The following is a 21,675-nucleotide window of genomic DNA, read 5'->3' on the forward strand; positions in this document are numbered from 1 at the left end:
CCCCTCGGCGCCACACAGTTCCAGGGAGACAGGTTTCTCTGCTGCTGCTGTGGACCTGCCTCGGCCAGCATCGGGACTCAGGTCAGGCAGGTCATGGGAGGACCCCCCGCATCAGCCCCACGTGCAGGAGGCTCCAGAGGCCAGGTGGCGGGTGCTGCTTCAACCGTCCCCCATGGTCGCTGTCACCCACTGGTTCCAGAGGCTGAGAGGTCCGCGGAGTCCATGGCCCGAGGAAAACAGTGGCCTCCTCCCCAGCGCAGAGGGGAGATAGGAAAAAGGGGTGTGGGGCCCCAAAAAGGAAGCTGAGGTGGCCCCTCCTGCCTTGGGGGGAGGAAGCTCCCCCCCGCCACCACCACCATCACCACTGAGGGCCAGCCGCTCAGAGTGCAGAGATCTCTTGTGCATTTTGGTTTCCTTTTCCATTCACAAAGAAGTGGGTGGGGGATTTCCAGCCGCCGCCCGCCTAGCCTGCTGGGGCTGTCAGCCGGTGCCCAGGACGGGCTGCCGCGGGGGCCCACCTCTGGGATGTGGCAACTTCCTACCCAGCAAGCCCCTTCTTCCACCTTCTCGGGTGGGGACATGTTGTGCCCTTGCCGAGCCGGCTTTTGACTCCAGTTACCCAAAAAATGCCACATACTGACATTCCGTTTTCCAGAATGGGAAACTGAGGCTCAGAAAGGTCAAGGTCTCGGCCCAAAGTCACATGTCAAGGACATGAGAGCCAAGGTCTGAACTTAAACCTGTCCCCCAGCCCTTCTCCCCGGCTGCCACACTCACAGCCCAGACCATGGCGATGGTCTTGTCCCAACACCCTGTCCCCCCAAACAAACGAAAACAGAAGGCACACTTCCAGAAAGCTGGCAAAAGGCCCCGTGGAGCAGGAGGGGCAGGTGAGGCACCCCCAGAGGCACTGGGGCAGAACGTGAGAATAAATGAACATCGTTGGCCACCCTCCCCCTGCTGGATTCAGGAGCACTTTCTAGTGTGTGGATTTATAGAATTTGAGCTCAAAGGAAACACACCAATATCACCCGCCCACGGTGTCAGCATGGTCAGGGGTTTCTTCTGAGCGAAAAGCTACTCTTCAGAAATGATCTCACACGGAACCCCAGTCAGGGGCTGATGGGGCAGCTGTGTGTGCATTTGGGGCCCCCATGGGAGCCCTGCCCACCACCACCACCCCTTCCTTCCTTCCCGGAAGGCCCAGGTCAAGCCCCTTTGTTGCCCATTTTGCAGCTCAGAGAGGGGTGGGGATCCACCCGGGTCACAAAGCAGCCCGGGGCAGAGCAAGGACAGGAACCCCATTCTCACCGTGGAGGCCTCCTGCCCCTGGTTACCCTGGGAGAGGATGGGACTGGGGCACCACTGGCCTCTAGCGCTCCCATCTGTCTCCCCACGGGGACCCTGGGGCTCTGCCTGGCCCATGAAGCTGTACGGGGCCGTCAGGGACGGGTGGGTGGCTTCTCCACCTGGCTGGGGGCCGAAACACGGAGCCCTGGCAGGCCTGTAGCAGATGCTGTCCCTGGCTCGTCTACCTCCCAGCTGTGTGGCCTTGGGCAAGTCTTTCTACCTCTCTGTGCTTGGTTCCTCGGCCGTGGGGGATGGCTTCATCCCCCCCCCCCCCCCCCCCGGGGCTGTGTTAGATCGACAACTAATAAAAGTAACGACGCGACCACAGCCTCCGGGCTCTGAACGCCCGCCGGGTGTGGGGTGCGCTCCGGAGCTCTGCGGTCAGCCCCGCAGCTCCCCAGCGGTGGGGGCCGTCACGTGGCTATTTCTAGGAAACATTTGAGGAAACTGAGGCACAGTGCGAGAGGGCCAAGTACCTTTCCCAAGGTCACACCGCTTGGAGGGGGCAGAGGCAGGACTCAAACCCAGGTCTGTCCAAGCCAAAGGAGGCTGCCCCCCTCCCGCCTGGCCGCTTCCTGCCTGGCCCTCCTCCTCTTCCTCCTCTTCCTCCTGCCTCCCAGAGGAAACCGCCAGGCCTCCGGCGGACATCCCTTTCTCTCTGCTTCCTCTTTCCCACACTCGGGGGCACGAGCTCTGTGCTCAGGCCCCTGGGGTCCAGGCTGCGGCCCCCTCTGCCTCTCCTGGCCTCAGTTTCCTCACCTGTACAACCGGCGCGGTGCCAGTGCCGACCTGAAGGACGGTGAGCAAGCCACAGGCTCCAACGGTGACGCCCTCAGCCCCAGCGCGCCCGGGAGACGGGGCCCAGCCGCCACCCCGGCCATCAGAGCGCCCGCGGCTGCACGGGCCCGACAACCGCCCCACCCGCAATCCTGCCTCCTCCTGACAGACAACGGGCCCAGCTGGGGAGCTGAGGGGGCCGAGGCCTCGCGGCCTCTGGTCAAACTGGGTCCCCCAGACTGTCTCCCCGCTGGACAAGGGGCTCTGTGAGGGCAGGGCCGGGGGGCTTCCAGGCACCCCAGGAAGGCCTGCTGCCTGGAGGCAGGGGCGTGAGGCTGCCCCTCTGCTGCCCAGTCAGCACACTGTATCCGTGGCCTCTGCCATAGGACCAGCCCCACGGGCAGGTGCTGTGAACGTCCCCATTTTACAGATGAGGAAACTGAGGCCCAGAAAGGCTGAGTCGCTTGCCCCAGGCCACCCAGCTCAGAGGGAGTAGAGTGGGAACGGCTCTGAACCACGCTGTCCAGCTGGCCCACCCCCCAGCCACCCCTAGGACCAGCAGCCCAGCTACTCCCAACCAGACCACTTCCTCCTGGGGCTAGTGAGGCCTGTGGTGCATATGGGGGTGCTCAGGGCTATGGGCTGAGGTGTCCCCCACCTCCTTCCTCTACCCCTTCTCCAGGCCAGGAGCAGAGGCCAAGCGCAGAGCATGCTGGGTGAAGGAGACACTGGCCGGCCCCTCTGGGCCTCAGTGTCCCCAATCTGTAAAAAGGTGGCACTGGACAAGGTGGCCACAGGGAGCCTTTCCCAGTCTGAGAATTCCAAACAGAGGCCCCCCCACCCAGATGGGGCCACTAGTAATAGTAAGTCCTTCTGAAGGCTTACTCGGCCCCAGGTGCAGCCTGACTCCCTGAGGTTCCAATCCCAACCCAGCTACTCAAGAGCTGTGTGACCTCAGACAGGTCATCATTCTTCACCTTGTTTCCTCATCTGTGGAACGGGGGCAATCCCCGGAGCTCTGTCACAGGGCCACTGTGAGGGTTCAGTGAAGCCAGGTCAGTAAAGGTCCTCGTATATAACAAACGCCAAATAGATGTTGGCCAGAAGGTACTCTTCGACCGTAGCTACAACTCCACCGTCACACCCCCGCCATACAGGTGAGAGAAACTGAGGCTCAGCCCCCAGACCTGTGTTTAAATACTGGTAACCAATCCAACTTTTTTTTCTTTTAACTGCTGAGTAGGATGGCACATCTCTGGCCTGGCCTGGCTGGGTGCTGACACTCTACAGGCTCGGGCTCGAGGGAGCCAGTCAAAGAGTGTGGCCAGGGGCTTGGAGGTGGGAACCCCTTGCGATTGGGGTTCCAGTCTCCTCAGGTGCATGACCCTGAGTGAGTCTCTTTGCCTCTCCCAGCCTCAGTTTCTTCCCTGTCAAATGGGCCAGTGGCCTTGAACCTCATGGGGAAGGACTTTAGGTCAAGTGGGTAGGGCAGTGGCTGGCACATAGCAGGGGCCCATTCAAGGTAGTAAATATGCTGCCCCCCATTCTAGCCCGACCCTGGGACTCAGACATGTCCGAGGAGGAGGAGTTGCCACCGGACGAGTGGAGACAGAGACCAGAAGGTCTCGTAGGAGAAGAATCATGCACTACTGATAGTGTGAGACCCCCAAGTCCTTCCTGGGGCTACAAGGCCCCCACCTAATCCAGCCCTAGCACCTTTCCAATCTTCTCTCTGCTTGTTCCCTCCATCCAGCCCCTGGCCACTTGTTTATTCCTCAAAGTCTCCTGGTTCATGGCCACTCCAGGGCCTTTGCACTTGCCATTTCATTGACCTGGGACTCCTTTACCCAGATCTTTCAGGATTTGCATCTTTTCGCATCTCAGACATCACTTCCTGCCAAGGGGCCTTTGAGGACCACCCCCCAATGCCCAGCCTCCTCCTGAAGGCCAGCACCCAGAAGGAAGGCCCATCTCTTGCCCACCTGCAGGGATGCCACTGAAACCAGAGAAGGCCGTGACCGCCCATCTTCGGACACTGGAAATAGCTCCAAGTGTCTCCTCTGACCACCCTCCAGCTCCCCAGCCAGCAGCCTGCCTCTGGCCTTACATCCCCATTAGCAAGGACTCCCCTTGTAGCCCTCATCATGAGCTTGAGTGGCTGCTTTCACCCCTGCTTACAGACGAACAGAATGAGGCTGAGTGGGGAAGACCAGCCAGGGTCATACAGCTGGTCAGAGGCAGAGGTGAGTCTTGGGGACCTATGAGCCTCTGGCTCCCTGGCCTTAGTTTCTGGATGGCCATTGGCTTGGCTGAGGCCCAAGGAACATGTCTCTGGGCAGCTTCCCTGTCTCAGCTCTTGTCCTCCAAACCTCTGCCTGCTCTGGGCAGCAGGATCTTCTCCAGGCTGGTGCTGGGCACCCTTCAAGTGCCATAGCGTGGGTGTGAATCCAGAGCTCAGGCCCTTAACCACCACCTACTGGTTGTCAAACCTGCAACCTTCCTTTGCTTTCTGTTTAAAGCTACTCCTCTAAACAGCTCCAGGGTCAGAGGTCAAGACTGCCCACCTGGCAGGCACACTCAATCAAGACTTACGGTCTAAGTAGCCTCTGCCCGGAGACTGGACGCTCCAAGTCATTCCAGGAAACATTCAGGAACAGCCCCTAGACTGTTCCAAACACAATGGGGAGCTGCTGGAGGCTGGTGGAGCTGGGCTGCTCCACCAAGCCAGATACTTGGTGCGGGGGGCTGGGAGAGGCCCTACCAGGGCTGCTCACTTTGTGGGAGGACACCCCAGGTCTTGGAGCAACCACCAAGCCTGGGACAGAGCCCCAGGGCCCCAGCTGCCCTCCCCCAGACCTCGACTTCACAGGGGCCAAAACACCACTTCTGAGTCCTCAGGGCTCCAACGGGGGCCCCACCACTGGGGCTCCTGAAGAACAGGGGCCCTGGTGGCGCCTCCCAGTCGGGCACTGAGGACCCAGACCAGCACTGGGAATAAATCCTTGTTCTCCATTCCAAAGTCATTACCATGACAGCAAGGAGCAGTAACACTGAGTGCTCCCTGGGCCGAGGGCTGTCCCAATTAACGCAACAGCACCATAAGGTGAGAACTGTGAGTCGCCCCGTTGTACAGAGGAGGACACTGAGGCTCAGAGAGGCGATGTCACTTGCCTACGGCCCCAGAACTGGGAAAAGACTAATTCATTATTTACACTCAGGTCCACTTGACTCGTGACACCTGGTTTTCCAAGATGGTTTATTTTAAAAGCGGAAGTTTTTTTAACTTATTTTTTTATTTGTATTTTTTAAGCTTTTATTTAGTAATCTCTACCCCCAACATGGGGCTCAAACTCACGACCCTGAGGATCAAGCATTGCATGCTCCTGACTAAGCCAGCCAGGCACCCCAGAAGCTGTTTTTAAAGTGAAGTTTTATAGGGACCCCATGCTGTCACACAGATAAGACCATGTGTTTTGGATGTTATTTGCCTTTCATGGTGTCATAACCTCAAGACTTTAAAAATGATGAGAAAACAGTTTTTATCTGCATTTGCATTTTCCAACAGCTTCCCGTTGTGTTTGGAATAAAATGCTAACTCTTCACGGGACCCTCTAACCACACATACTCCCCGTGCTCCATCTTCCCTCACTGTGCTCCCACCACCCCAGCCTCTTCTGTTATATTCTTCAAAACACACAGAATGCCCATCTCAGGGCCTTTGCCTGTGCTGTTCCCTCTGCCTGAAACACTGATTCTTTTTTTGTTTTGAAGATTTAATTTTTAAGTCATCTCTGCATCCAGAGTAGGGCTTGAACTCACAACCCCGAGATCAAGAGTCACATGCTCTACCGACTGAGTCTGCCAGGCGCCCTGACACTGAGAGATTCTTCACTCAGGATTAAGACTGTGGTCCAAAAGTCACCAGCTCAAGGCTTACTATGAAACTTTGGTAATTAGGACAGTGTGGTGTTGGCCTAAGGACAGACACATGGGCCAAGGGGACAGAAGGGAGAGTCTTCCAGAAGCACATCGATGGACACTGGATTTAGGATAAAAGCAGCATTGCAATCCAACAGATGGTCACATCAGCAAATCGTGCTGGAACAACTGGAAGAATTATGATCCTTACCTCACACCGTACATAAAAACTAATTCGAGATGGATCTCGGTCCAAAATGTGAAGGCCCAAAAATAAAGCTTCCAGAAGAAAAGACAAGAAAGATCTTCATGAAACTGGGTAGGCAAAGTTTTCTTAAACAGGACACAAAATACTATAAAGGAAAGCAACTGATAAACTGGACTTAAAATTGAGAACTTCTGTTCATGAAAAGATTCCATTAAAGAAGAAAAAAGGCAACCCACGGAATCGGAGATGATATTTACAATCCAGCATATATAAAAACTCCTATAAGAACAGACAACTCAATAAAAACAAGCACATCACAAAAGAGTTAATTCCAGTGGCCAATAAACAAATGAAAAGGTGCTTAACCTCATGAGTCATCAGGGAAATGCAAATTAAAGCCGCAATGAGAAACCAGTACACATCCACTAGCAGGGGTGAAATGGAAAAAGACTCTCATACACTGCTGGTGGGGACATAAGATCATGCAGCCACTTTGGAAAAAATATGGAAGGTTCTTACAAACATGCACTTAACCATATGGCCTAGCAAGGCCTCTAGGAATCTCCCTGAGACAACATGTCCACACAAAGAACTATACCCAAATTTCATAACAGCATTATTCATAAGAGTCCCAAAGTAGAAACAATCCAAATATCCATCAGCAGGTGGATGGATAAGCTACGTGTGGTACATCCATACAAACCAGCTACTGATGCACACGAGAACATGAACAAGTCTCTACAACATTCTGCTGAGCAAAAGCAACATGCTGTGTGATTCCATTTGTATGAAGTTCAAGAACAAAGAAATGTAATCCGTAGAGTAGGAGTCAGTGGGAGGAGGGGGTGGCTGGGGTTACTGACTTGGAGGAGGCGGGAGGGAGCCCCTGGGTGCTGGGTCACTTGGGTGTGTGCAAAGATGGCAATACTTGTGAAGCTTCCAATTCACACACCCGTTGCTGTGTACACATGGGACACGGTGCCGAAGTTTAAAGGTTACTTCACACGAGGATTCTTTGGCAACACCCTATCCCAACCACCAAATTGGGGCCCCTCAGTGATACTCCCAGAGGCCCCATTGCTCTTCCTTTAGAACACCGTGTAGAATTTATAATTCCATGTTCAGTTGTAGGTTTATTCCTCAGTAGCTCTCACTAAGATGCCAGGTCCCCAGCATCAGCGTCTGTCTGGTACACTGTAGGCGCTCAATAAATATCTGTTGAATGAATGAATAACTAAGTCTCTTCCATTCAGACTGTGACCCTCCCAGGGCCAGGACCACATCTGCTTTGCTCACTCTCTAGCAGCATAACGGAAAGAGAAAGGAATTAAATGAAAGCCACGTGGTCCCATCAACTTGATAGACCTGAGTCAAAGATAGAGCTTGTCCGGTGTTTGGAACACCTCGACCCTCCAGCCTCATCTGCAGAGCTGAATTAAGTTGTCAAAAAAGAAACAGAATTTTTAACACTTGAAAATGGACATCCACAAATCATGAGACATGCAAAGGAATCAAAATGACAGTTTTGAACCCTCTAGAAAAACCCCTATTTGTCATGGTCCATCTGGGTCAGGGTTGTCAAGGAGCTGGACCGCCCTGTCACAGCCCACATGACGCCCATATACGGTGTCTCTGGACTCTCCACAAAATCCCTGATGGGTACTCCTCAAAACTATAATGAGAAACAAGGAAAGCCTGAGAACCTATCAAAGCCATTAAGCCCCTAAAGAGACATGACAACCGAATCTAATATGGTATATGCTGGAACAGAAAAGGGATGTTAGGGGAAACTAGCAAAATCCAAAGAAACCGCGGAGTGTCCTTAATACTAGTGGCCAACGCTGGTGCCTGGGTTATGCAAATGCACGCAGTAACGTAAGATGCTAACATTAGGCAAGGCTGCGTGTGGTGTACGAGGGAACCCTGGGCCATCTCTGCAACTTCTCCGCAAATCTAAAATGGTCTAAAAGAAACTCTTCACTTTTTAAAAGGCATGCTTTCCTCTGGGTGCTGTGCGGCCGCCCGCAGGGCTGTCGCGCGGGGAGCTTACCTTGGGCGGGTCGAAGAGCTCCAGCACGCGGTGCGCGCCGCCGTCGGGGCCCCGGGCGCGCCGCAGCGCCAGCCGCCCCCGCTGCCAGCGCGCCCCGCTGTCCATGGACGCCTCGTCCGCCAGGCTGTAGCGCAGCGCCGCCTCCTTGAGGGCCTCGGGCGGCGGCTCGCGGGCCAGGCTCCAGGGCAGGAGCTTCCTGGCCAGGCCGGGCCGGGCCGGGCCCTCGCCCGTCTCCCCCGCGGCCCCGGTGGCGGCGGGCAGCTCCCCAGCCGAACCGCGGCGCAGGATGTGGCGGAGGCTGTGGCGCAGGTGCTGGAAGGTGCAGGCGGCTGACGGTCGTGGCGGGGCCAGCTCCTCCGAGCTGCGGGCCTTGGGCAGCGCCGGGGCGGCGGGACCCGGGCCCGAGTCGGCCGGGGCTGCCTCAGCTTTGGCCGGGGGCCCGCGGCCCGTGTCCCGGTAGTCACGAGCGGGCGGCGCGGCCCGGGATCCCAGTGGCCCAGGAGCCCAGCCCTCGCGCACCTCGCGGCAGAAGTAGCGCTGGAAGAGGTCGGTGAACTGCAGCGACACGAGCTCCGCGCGCAGCGGCGCGTGGTGCGGATGCTCGCGCGCGAAGAGCCAGTACTGCCGGGCCAGCTCCCGGGCCGCGGCCACCGCGTGCAGCTCGCAGAATTCGCTCCAGCCCCGCGGGGACGGCGACGACGCTGCCGACGAGGAGGGGGAAGACGCGGAGGAGGCCGAGGAGGGCTGCAGGGTGGGCCCGTTCATGGCGGAGACCGAGGTGGGGCGGCCAGGCTGAAAGACACAGTGGGGTGGGCGACAAAGGAGTAAGCAGGCAGGTGACCAAACGACTAAACTCCCCACCGCAAGACAGGTTATTCACCAGGCACAACGTCAGAAATCGGAAATGACCGATAATACCCGGTGCTGGTGAAGGTGCCACGAAATGGTCACTCTCCGACAACGCTGCCAGTTCTGTTAACAGATAACAGCCTTTTTGGAGGGCAATTTAGCAGGATCCATTTCAGGCCCAGGAATGCCACTTTCAAGTATTCAAGAGAATGTCTGCTTGCAATGTGCAGAGAGGCAGTTACAAGACAATCCCCTGCTAGATATTTTCGGCTTTGATGTTTATACAACTTAATGCCCATCAGAGGCAACTAAAGCAAACGGTGATACATCTGCAGACTGGAATATTCTGCAGCAGTGGAAAAGGTAGAGGAAAGTCTGCGCTACCACCCCAGGGAGATCCCCAAGGCAAACCATGGAACAGTGCAGACTGTGATCCCATTTACATGCACACACACAAAACCAAATTACCAATTTTTATGTGCGTGTAAATGTGTATAAGTGGTGGGCAAGGAAGGTGTGGCTGGAGCAAAGCCGCCAGAAACAGTGGTGACCTCTGGGGAAGAACCAGATTTGGGATAACAGTAACCAAGGAATACTGCTGCTACTTGCCTCTAGAAAATATGGTAAAGAACACAGAGCCTGTGTTCAAATGCCAGCACTGCGCCTTACTAGTTATGTGACTGAGTGAGTTACTGACTTCTCTCTGCCTTAGTTTCCCCATCCGTAAAATGGGGAACACAATTGGAGCTGCCTTATAGGAGTGCTATGAGGATTAACTGAGTTAATAAATATAAACACATTAGAACTTAGGAAAAGCCTACTAAAGGCTGGCTGTTACTATTTAACTATTACAATGAGAGTGTATCATTGGTGAAAATACAATGAATAAAAAGGAATCAATTAACAAGACTCACAAAGGAGTGCAAATGTATTTCCTGCTCCGATGTGGGGGGGGATGTCAGGACAGGCAAACCCTTGCCTACCCATCCCACTTGGGGCTCCCTCTCCTCCCACCCCCATGGCTCCTCCTTTGGCACCACACAATCAAAAAGGCAGAAGCCCCCTACCCTCTGCTGTCCGAGGTGCTGAACCCTGGACCTCTCTAGTTAAAGTTAAAATCAATAATACCGTCCTTCCTTCCAACTAAGCCTGGCTGGGCCTGGGCCCCTTTCGGGGCCCCGTAATGATGGCTGCTCATTCCACCACCATGCTCCCCAATAAAAAACTATTACTGAGGGCCTACTCTATGTCAGGCACCGTGCTAGGCCCTGGGGGATACAGCAGTGAACCAGACACAAATCCCTTGCTCCTGGGGCTACACTATTCGCGTACGTAGAGGCTGTGTGACCTCTGACACCTGACTGGACCTCTCTGAACCCCAGTTTCCTTATCTGTCAAATGCGGAGCACCATCATATCCACCTCATTAAACGGTTATAAGGAGTCCTTGAGAAGCACTCAGGGTGGAGACCTGGACCTGGAAACTGAGGTTCTTTCTCCCATACACCACTGCACAGGCACCTTCTATTTGTGTGACCCTGTGCAGGGTCAGGGCGGGGCAGACCTGCAGGGCAGCTGCAAGGACAATACCCTCTCCAGGCTATGGTGGCAACCCTGCAGTGACTCCAGCAGGACACCCCAGACAGTGCAGAGTAAGTGTCTGCATCAGTGAGGAAGGTGGAAACCTAGTCACAGTAAGCACTTGGCACACAGTAGTCAATGAAAGCGGCCAGGCAGAAGGGAAAGGAGAGGAGCCACATGTGCCCTTGATCACCGCACTCCGCCAAGAAAACCACCCTGCACCTGTGAAGGTGCGCGCATGCGTGTGTGTGTGGGGGGGTGTTACCTGCATGTGTGTGTGATTTGTCCTTAGTTAACCCCATGGCCACCCCACACCCCTGCCTCCACACAGGTGAGGCAAGCACTGTTTTCACAGGTTAGGGGGCCCAGAAAGCTCTCGGATTCCTGACCCAAGCTCCCGTCCACCTATGAGACCCTGTGTGATTTGCCGCCACTCGTGCTGGCTGCAGCCTCTGGGCCTTGCCTTCGGTGTTCCCTCTGCCCTGCCTGCTCTCGGTCAGCTTCCAGCTTCACACACGAGAAGCCTTCCATGAGCCCACCTACCGAGTCAAGTACTGAACTTCTCCTTCAGCACTCTGGTCACAGTTAGCATTCAATAGCTAGGATTACTTAGGGAAGCCTGGCTGGCTCAGTCATTTAAGCGTCTGACTCTTGATTTCAGCTCAGATCATGATCTCGGGGTTGTGAGATCGAGCCCCCCCCCCATCGAGTCTGCTTGAGATTCTCTCCCTCTGCCCCTCCCCCCATGTGCACTCACTCCCTCTAAATCTTTAAAAAAAATAGCTGTGATTTTTAAATTAGTGGCTGTCTCCCCACCAGACTGAGCTTCACAATCCGCTCCCTGTGCCAGCCCCAGTTCCTAGCATGCAGCAAGAGCTCAATAAATGCCCACTGAATGAATGAATGTATGGATACAGGAGATCAGCTGCATTTGCACCCTCTGGCTCCTCTGGCAGACGACGCATGGTGGCCAGCACCCACCGACAACCACCTCTCACTGGGCCAACGTACCTCATGGGTACCCCGGAGTCCCGATGCCCAAGTTCAGGGCCCAACCTTGGAAGGAGGCTTCCTGGAACAGTGCGCCGGCTCCGTGCTTCCCCACTGCCCAGGTGATGGCTGGCAGCCCTCCTCACCACACCTCCTACTCCAGTTCCCCCATCAGAAGAGCAGTGTGTACCAAGCACTCGCTAGACATCAGGCATTCTTCTAACTGCTTTTGCAAAGCATTAACTCTCCCAGGCTTCATGACAGCCCTAGGAAGTTGGGCCTATAATTGCTCCCATTTTACAGATGGAGAAACTGAAGTACGGGGAGGTCCCATTGCTGGCAATAGAAACCCCCACAGAAGCCACCCCCAAAATGCCTGATCAGTGCCTGAATGCACACCATGAGGAAGACTCACTTTCCTCATGTATATTGAACGAAGGAGATCCAGAGGAGGGACATAAACTTCTCATTCAGATCCTGCGGGAGTCAGGAGGCATTAGCCCCTCTCTCCAGGTCCCCAACACACCAGGTGGTCAGGAAAACAGCCACAGGGTACAAATTTAAAAACAATGATTCCACATTTTTATACATTGTAAAATGATCACAGGAGGTCTAGTTATTATGCTGTATACCTGAAACTAATATATGTCCATCATATCTCAATTTTATTTCTTAAGCTTCAGCACAGGCAGGGGGAGCGGCAGGCAGAGGAAGAGGGAGAAACAGGCTCCCCGCTGAGCAGGGAGCCCGATGAGGGACTCAATCCCAGGACCCGGAGATCATGACCTGAGCTGAAGGCAGATGCTTAATCGACTGAGCCACCCAGGTGTCCCAATCATATCTCATTTTTAGAAATACAATTTTAAAAACAAAACAAATGACACTATTTCTGACTTTCTATATGCCCTGCTCTGTGCTAAACACTTTGCATATATATTTACTAGTTTAATCTCCACTGGAGGGTAGAGAGGAGTCTTATCAATATGTCCATTTTATAGGTAAAAAAGCCAGGGCATGGGAAGAATAGCTTGCGCAGAGCCCCACGGCCAGTGAGGCGTACAGCTGGGATTAGAACTGCTCACTGCCCTGTGCCCTCAACCAGGGCTGTTTGCCCCTGGAAGGCCGAGAGTCCATCTCACTCCTGCTCACCCCCAAGGCCTGGTCAGAAATATTACCTGTATGAATTAATGAACTGCTGGGATTGAGGCAGGCTGAGGGGTGATAGTCATGTTCTTGGAGTTATGCTCCTGACCAACATGGACAAACAGAAGGGCTGTGAGGCTCTGAGAAACCCACCGGGATCTCCCCACCACCCAGATGAGCTCTTGCGCCAGAGCTACCAACCAAACCTGGGGTCGCATCCTGCCTCTGCCACTTCTTCGCTCTGTGGTGCAGAAGAGGGGGCTTGTCTCTCTGAGCCTGTGTCCCCCTCTGTAAAATGGGCCAGTGTTCAGCTTTTGGCATTCACTAGGAGCATTCTGAGGACGGAGGTCTGTGGGATGCTGGGCCCTGGGCTCAACAAACAAGGGGCTGTTGCTATTTTATTACTATTATTGTTAGCAGAGAGGGGCACCCGCTCCAGAGAATTTCAGGCCTCAGGTCACAGAAGCCACAGAGGGAGCCTGGCCTTGCGGGCTGGGCCAGCAGGGAGCGTCAAGGGAGCCTGAACAAAAGGCCTTCTCAGGGGAGAGGCTACTCCAGGCAGGAGCTCCCGGCAGGAAATCACCAGTCAGAGCACTGAGCACTCAGCTGTGGCCCACGTCCGGGAGGGGGCGTGCCTCAGAGGTTTCCTGGCTGGGCGGGCAGCCAGGCGGCAGGAAGGTGGTCCCCTTCTTGGGCCTCAGCCCTGGTGGTAGCCATTTATCGAACACTTACTATATGCTAAACAATTGATGAGATCACACCAACTGTGGGATTAGGGCCTGAAAAGCTCTTAGCAGAAAGCATTTATTAATCACCTGAGTGTTCCCAGGAACCTCTAGGTTGAGGCTGGAGGATATAAGTAGGGGGGTCTTTGGGGCACTTCTATCGGCCCCCTCCTCCCTCTTCTCCCCTCCCCCCACCTACCAGAGCACTGGAAGCCTGGGCAGCCAAAGGGATGAATGGATTCACACAGAGGTGCCTGCACATGCACAGAGTCCCTCCCACCTGATCAGCTTGGGCTTCTGGGGCAGGGAGTTCCCAGCTATGTGTGTGGAGGTGGGGCTCCAGCATTTCCCAAATCCCACAGTGGGGTAAGGGACAAGGATGATGTTATGTGGAACAGGAAGGTGGAATCCTGGCACCCCCTTCTCCCCAAGTCCCCACAGCAAACACAAGGAGATTGCTGTCTCCATGCCCATCCTAGGGCCCTGGGCCAGAGTGGGGATGGATCTGCCTCTCAGGACCCCAAGTTCAAGACAACTCTGTCCACCAGAGTGCCTGCTGAGGGCAACCTGGTGAGGGCCTTAAAGCCTTAGCCCGAGCTTGGTGTCCCCTGTTCAAGCGTTTCAATCCTAAGGGGCCCTCGAGCCTCTCTTGAGAGCCTCTCTCTCAAGTCAGAGAGAAATGAGGCACTGAACAGCTGGGAATCCTGGCTCTAAGCAGAGAATCTGAGCTGTGGGGCCCACTCTAACCCACGACCCCAGAGACTGGGGCTCCTCAGCCCCTCTATCCAATCACCCTGGGTAACAGTGTAACCTGGGAAAGCTAACATTTCCCATTTAATTATCAGGCCCAGGTGCGGAGAAGGCCTTTACCCACCTGTGGGAATTCCACCTGCCAAGGCTTGGGGAGGATAAATTGTGGTAAATGAAGTTAAAATGAGCCAGTCCAGAGCTTCCATCCTCCCCCAGGTCCACAGCTTCCCCTGCCCCCAACTCATAGATGTTTGGGCAGGAAGTCCCATACCTTCAGAGGGAGACACCTCCTCCAGGGAGGCCTCCAGGTTGACCACAGGCCACAGCAAGCATTTCAACTTTTCCCACCTACAGTACCAACTTCTCCAGCGCCCAGACCCTCTGCCCAAGGAAGCCCAGAGAGTTGGGGGGATTCCAACACACACAGCCTGGCAGTCAGCCCACTGCTCTTTCACACCATTCAGGCTGTCTAAACTGTGGAGAAGCCCATGCGAAGTAGGGAGTGAAGGTTCTGAAGTCCTGGGGAGGCTGAGAGGTAGGTTCTGCTCTAGATCACTGGGCAGTCCGTGGAGTCTTGATGCACCCTCTCTAGGGTCACCAGTGCTCAGGGACATTGATCAGGCTGGCACAGTCCGCCAGAACAGGAGGTGTCCTCCAGCTTTCCTCTGTCCCCATGCCCAGCCTGACACCCCGACCACCTACCCAGCTAGGCTTCAGGAGAAAGCCAGGGACTATCCCTGGGCACGACTCGACAGCCCCAGCCCCACCCCACCATCCCCGCACGTGACTTCTTTTCACTGCCCCTGAGTTGAGAAGGGTGACTCTACGGTGGGGGGGGGGGCCCCCAGCGGGCCCTGCACCCTGCAATGGTGCTTTGCGGTGTCAGGAAGGGTGAACCTCTCCCCCACACTCCTTGCCTTCTCTGTGAGAGGACACAGAGTGCCAGCTCTCAAAGGGCATATTTGTGCCAAAGGCCCTCTTTTGTGACCCTCTCCCCCAACCACATTTCCAGTCCTCCAGCTCTACAAGGCCAACACCTCCATCAGGCACCCTGTGAGTCAGCTCCCGGTGAGCAGGGCATAGACTTCCTCCCTCCCAGGCCTCCCTGGGGACACATGGGGCAGGGGCAGCCTCCCCCCCCCACCAACCGGGGTGGGGGCCCACATCCGGGCAGGCCCCCAGGGGCTCCCGGCCTGGCTCACGAGGAAGCCTGCAGCCTGGCCCCCCTCGCCGACCCCTGACAGGGTGGCGTGGGAGGAAAAATCTTCCAGCCATCTGCTCAGCTGCTGGGTTTCCGGTCGGGGCGGGGCCGGGGGACACTAGGAGGACTTGCTCTCCTGGGGAAGTGCCCCTTGCCCCTACTGGGAAGAAGAATACCAGGTCAAGAAGTCCAGTGCTGGTCAGTGGGACCTTGGAGCCCCGGCTGGGAATGGTGGTTGCCCAGGGGTTAGGGCCCAAGTGAGCCGGTGTCCAGCTATGGCCTTTGGACCTGCCCAGTTTCCAAGGGACTGCAGGCCCCCGGAAGCCAGGGAGCTGGGGCGCAGGGCTCCTGGGTCCAATTAGGCCTGACTCAGCGAGTGACCCCAGCTGAGTCACTTCCCCTGGGCAGACTGCCCGCCTCAGTTTCCTCAGGGAGGGCGGTAGCTGGGAACAGGGTCTGGCTGGGAACAAGAAACTTGTATTACACCTCTGGACTCCAAGGCAGGCTTCTCCCATCTGCCAGATGGAAGCAGCTTCCTGCCCCGCCCAGCCAAAGATGCTGAACCCCCGGGGGGCAGGCGGGGGGGGGGGGCCCTTGGGACCATTTTCCCAGGAAACCTGGCAATTAAGTGTTAGTCCCCTCTGGGGCACTAATTGAGCCCTGCACACTTATTGAGCACTGACTGCATGCCAGGCATTATGCATGCCTCTTTTCAACACAATCCTATCGTGCAGTCATTAGTACTCCCATGTCGTAGGGGAGGATAGTGGAGCTCAGAGGTTAAGGGACAAGCCCAGGGTCCCAGAGCCATAGCAATTACGGCCAACACAGTTCAAGTCCCTACACTGTGCCAGGCTCATACACTCCATATATTAGCTTACACACAGGCTCATATACCCCAGAGAGCCTGGGACTCTTGGTCCTCATTGAGCAGATGAGGTCCAGAGAGGTCTGATAATTTGCCCTAGGCCTCACAGTTAGAACCTGGCAGATCCTGAATTTGGCTCCAAAACCCATGTTGCTACCAGGAAGAAGTGGGAATTTAACGGGAGAGGCATCTCATTTAATAATATTAATAATAATATCATCTATTATTGTCAGGTGAGGCCCAGCACTCAGTGGTTTATACCACTGAGTGGTTTTTGCACCCCTTGCAAAAGTGGGGTGCGCCGGGACTGGGAGGTCTCTCCAAGTGCCTCCAGCCCCACCCCCTCTGCCCTTGGGGAGGCTCCATCCAGGAGATGGAAGGTGTCCTGGGGTAACATGGCTGGACCAAGATATCCAAGGGCCCCCAAAAGCCGAACTGCTGCAGGGCTACCCTGTGCCTGCTGGACCCAGGCTAGCCCCATATCTGGAGTTGTTCTACAGAACCTGATTTGTACTAGAAAGTTCTATCAGAAAGGATCAACCCCAGGGTTCACACGAATGGGGGTTGGGAGGATCAAGAAGGAGAACAGTCAGAGCTAACATCCACAACAAATAACAGTCTTATCATTATTGCGACTACCACTCCTGATCAAAATGTTCTGAACACTTTGCAAATGCACTCATATGGTTCCAATGATCCTAAGAATTAGATACTCTTACTACATCCATCTGACAGGTGAGGAAACTGAGAGGGACGGTTAAACAAGGCCTCACAGCCCGGAAGCACCATCATCTCATCCTGTCTACATCTTTGCAATTCTTCTCCCAAAGACTCATGACCCCCGAGAGCCGCACAGACGCTGGAGGTGCTCGAGGGATGCTGACGAACAAACATTCCACAGCCAGCAAACTCATGCTAATCATGGTAATGATAAAAAATAACCACCACCACCTGTAATTGAACCCTTTCTCTGCCAGGCAGCAGGTGCTTTTCACACATTGGCTCATTAAATCCCTACCACAGACCTGTTATTATGCCATTTCACATGGGGGAAACTGAGGTTCACAGGTGTCACTTGCCCATGTCCTCAGCTGGACAGAAGCAGTGGGAGCATGGGACCTATGCTGAGCCCCTGCAGGTCCTCAAACCCCAGCAGCTGGTACTTCAGTCCAGCCCCTTCCCAGCTGGCTGGCTCTTTGGTCCACAGGGACTCACACAAGTTCTAGGAATGTTCACCCTTTGGCTCAGAAGGATTTTCCCTCCCAGAGGAGGGTTGTGGGAAAAGGCTCAGAAAAAGTGTATTAAAAACCCTTCCAACTTCCCAAGCGGGCCCTGGCCTCTCATCTGCTGACCCCAACCCGCCCAGGCGGTCTCTGCCTGCTCTCCCCCCATTTGGGCTGGGTCTCCAGCCCCCGCAGCCCCAGGGAGCCTCCAGAGCTGTTTCCGCTCTGACAGCCAGGTCAGTGATGGGAAAGCCAGACATGACTCGCGCCCACAGCCCTGGAGACCCATGTGCCCATCGCCTGGCAGGGGCCCTGCAGCTGGATTATAAATGGGGAGGCAGGATGGGCTGGCTGCACTAGCTGAGCCTGGCAGCTGGTGGGTGTCAGGGGATGCTCCTCTCCCAGGCGAGGGGCGTGGGGGTCAGATCTCAGCCCCTCCTGCTCCCAAAGTTGGACCTTGGCCCTGCAGACATCGCCTTGCCAGGCCTCCGCTCCGGGGCCCCCACCCGCAGCCCAATTTCACTTCCTCCCACTCAGTCAGGCCTGGCCATGCCCCTCCCTGGAGGCCTCCAGCTGCAGGCAGTGACCTCCTCACCTACATCATCGTGGCCGGGAATAGGGAAGAGAAACAGGAGAATGAGGAAATTAAAGGGGGAAAAAAAAAAAGGCAGGACAAGCAGGCAGACCCCCCCCCCAGTTCCTCAAATGCAGTCCCCATCATCCCAAAAGCCCCCATGGTCAGAGGGAAGGAAGGGAGGGGATTTCTCCACTAAGCATTAAAGGCCTCTGAAATTACCCTCCCAGCCATGCTGACCTATAAGGCAATACCACCCCCCCCTTATTTTTGGATGGGAGGATTCACCTGGGCTCCAGGTCTGGGGTGTGAGGGCACCAGCTCAAAGAGAACTGTGCTCTGGGACCCTTGAACCCTTGTGAAACCCCAAACTCAGTGGCTTGGGGGCACCTGGCCTGGCCCACCTCTGAGGTGTGGGGACTGTGGAGAGGGGCTTCTAGAATCCAGAGATACACTCATAGCCACATGGCCTGGGCTGGGAGAGTGGGGAGGGACAGGTGGCCCCACTCCCAGAGGGCTCTTCCAACCTCACAGCCTCCGTTTGACTACTTTCACTTTCAAGGTACCCCAATTGCTTGACCCTGGACCCCTCCTCACCACGCACAAGTTGAAGGGGACTGCTGCCCTGACTGGGCTACTTGAAGGGGTAGACTGCGGGCATTAACCATACCCTCTCAGCGCCTTCCCCACTGCCTCCCCTATTACATCCCCAACACGTGTGTGGGTGGGGGTGTCGGCTGGGAGGGTGTCTCAGGAGCTGGAGAAGGGCTGCCCCTGAACACCCCATCCGGGTCAGGGGCAGGACAGTATTTCAGGCTGTTGTGGGAGTGCGCAGACACCGGACAGAACCGGGCAGGGGGCCTCCTCTTCCCCCATTAGAGCCCTCCCAGTCCCGGAGGAGGGAGCGACGGGAACGGCGGGTTTACCTGAGAGAGAGGGGGTCCGGGCCCGGCCGGCCCATGGCGTCGCGCGCCCCCGGCCCCCCGAAATCCCGAGGGGGCGGGCGGGCCCCCGCCCCGCGCGCGTTCTCTCCCGCGCGCCGGCTCCTGGCTCGCGGCTCGCTCGAGCGGGGCTCAGGCAGGAAACCCGGGCTCGGAAAATGGCCAGCGCCTCATCATTTCCGCCGCCAGCGCTTGACAGTTGCGGGAGGATGCGCCCCTGGGCCGCCGCCGGGGAAACTTTGTTGCTGCCGCCGCCGTCGCCACCACGGGCCGCGACAGTCCGGGCGGGCGGCCGGGCGGAGGCTGTGGCCCGAGCCCATGCCGCCTCGCGCCGTTATGTAAAGAGGAACCGGCGGTGTGAGCGGAGCCCGACGGGGGAAGGCGGCCACGACAGGGGCGGGGCCAGTGTGGGCGGGGCCGCGGGAGACCACGCCCCAGTCCGCCCGCGAACCACACTCGGCCGGCGGGGACAGCTCCTGGGGGGCGGGGCCGGACCTGGCCCCGCCCATCAATCCTGCTCAGCCGGGGCTGACCGGGTCCTGGGGTCTCAAACGCCGAGCCCGCAGAGAGGCGGGCCTTGCCAAGCCACGCCCACAGCTCGCCCACCCTATGTCGCTTCGCGCAGGCTAAAGAAGGGAATGAAAGACCGAGGGGGCGGGGCAACCTTAGCCCCACCCACCTAGCGCCTGTAGACCCCCCAAGTGCCTCAGCGCGGCGGGGGCGGGGCCAGATGGAGGAGGGGCGGGGCCTGGGGGCGGGGCTGGGCCGAGCTCCTTGGCCTCGAGGGGCGCGCCCCTGCGACTCCCTCCTGCAAGGCCTTATCTGCGCGCTCCGGGCGGGTCCGTGCAATAGCGACCACAGCTTTCATCATCCCCCCCCCCGGGGAAGGATCCCAACCCCGCCCGGCCCCGACTATCCGCGACTCTGCTGAGTCGACCCGCCACGGCCCTAGACCCGCCTCATTCGGGTTCTGTCCCCACCCTCGGTTCGGCTCTTGCCGTTACGGGTGTCTGGGTAGACCGACCGCTACTGGGCCACTACTATGGGGGGCCCCACCCCAGGAATGCATCTTTCTTCAGGAAGCCCTCCCGGACCGCTGGCACCTATGCCCTCTGGGCCTCCCTCTCTGCTGTCCCCCGTGCTTTCATTTTCTCTACAGGCCTTATGTGGGGTGAGGTTGACAGTGGGGTGCCTCCTAGTCTGAGGTGGAGCATACAGTCAGCCAGCCCTTCCCCTAACACAGGGGAGGGAGGGGAGAGAGGAATGTCTACTCCTCTCCCTCCCACAACAGGAAACAAGTCGATTAGGCCCCCAGCTTGCAGGAACCTCATCACCCCTTCCCAGACAACATACTCCTCCAGTCTGCTGCCTCCCCCTCATACTAACCTTCGGCAAATGACCTGACTTCGCCATACCTCAATTTCCTCATCTGTGAAATGGAAATAGTAAGAGTACCCACTCCACTGGGTTACTCTGAGGATTCAATGAGTCAATGCATTAAAGCACTTAGCATTGGGCTTTGCCCAAGGGAAAGCACTGCTACCTGCGTGTTTGTTAACCAGGCTTGAGTTCTGCCCTTGGAGATGCAGAAAGGGGTTCCCCAGAAGATGGGGATTTCCAGACTCCACCCAGATGGGGATCAGGGCTGGTCTGCTGTAGGATCCTTGAAATCCCATAACCTTGAAAGACCTCTAGCAATGAACATGTGCTTTCCACAAACACTTGTTAAATGCCTACAGTGTGCCAGGCACTGTTCTAGGTGCTGGAGACACAGCAGTGAACAAGACAGACAAATATGCCTGCCCTTGGTGGAGCTGACATTCTGGTGAGGGGACACAGAGCATAAGTACATGAATAAACGGGATAATGGATTGGGAGGAAGATAAAACAGTTAAACATAAACAGTAGGAAGGGGCTGTCTTAGACTGGAGGCTTGGGGAGGACCTCTCTGAGGAACTAACATTTGAGCCGAGACCACCCATTTCCCCCATCCTGCAGCGAGAAGCATCTGGGCACAATAAAGTCTAAAGGAAGGGCATTCCTGGCCAAAGGAACAGTGAGTGCAAAGATCCTGAGGTTGGAATAAGCTTGGTGCATTTGAGGAAAGTCAAGACAGTGTGATACTCAGGCTTATAGATGGGAGGAGATGAAGTTGGAAAGGCAGGCCCACCATATGGAGGCTTGAAGGTCCTGGTGGCAAGTTTAGGAATTATCTTGGGAATAATAGGGAGCCATGGAGGGTTTTTGAAGGACCTGTTGAGCTTTGGATTTGAGCTGCTAAGTCTGGAGTTGGCAACCCATTAGAAGGTGCGCCAGTAACATTCACACAGCATCTGAGGATGTGGGAGGAGGCGGGTGAGGTATTAGGGAAGCCTAAACTGATCACTCCATATTATTATCTCTATATGGCACCTGGGGAGACTGAGGCCTAGAGAGAGCAGTTACCTGCCTGCAGTCACACAGCTCCCAGGTGGCGCCAACAGAGCAGCAGGTACACAGCAGTTGTCAACTGGTTGCTAAAATCTGCC

The 21,675-nt window shown here is 56.1% G+C and overlaps 1 protein-coding gene across 2 annotated transcripts in view; it reads right to left on the bottom strand.

Moving 5' to 3' along the window:
- Positions 1 to 19,519, bottom strand: part of SH2B3 (SH2B adaptor protein 3) — a 36,446-nt gene extending 16,927 nt beyond the window's left edge. Inside the window, exons 1-2 of one of the 2 annotated variants that reach the window (XM_025889762.2) lie at positions 19,133 to 19,519; positions 8,304 to 9,095 (exon numbers count right to left, since the gene is read on the bottom strand). In XM_025889762.2, the coding sequence (XP_025745547.1) occupies positions 8,304 to 9,068 (765 nt within the window). In that variant the 5' untranslated portion in view covers positions 9,069 to 9,095; positions 19,133 to 19,519. The remainder of the gene's footprint in view (positions 1 to 8,303; positions 9,096 to 19,132) is intronic. The other variant, XM_025889764.2, reaches the window with a different exon arrangement.
- Positions 19,520 to 21,675: the final 2,156 nt, after the last annotated feature.

Source organism: Callorhinus ursinus, unplaced genomic scaffold, assembly GCF_003265705.2.
Source record: "Callorhinus ursinus isolate GAN/ISIS: 27379988/994484 unplaced genomic scaffold, GSC_fseal_2.0 scaffold41, whole genome shotgun sequence".
Taxonomy (NCBI): domain Eukaryota; kingdom Metazoa; phylum Chordata; class Mammalia; order Carnivora; family Otariidae; genus Callorhinus; species Callorhinus ursinus.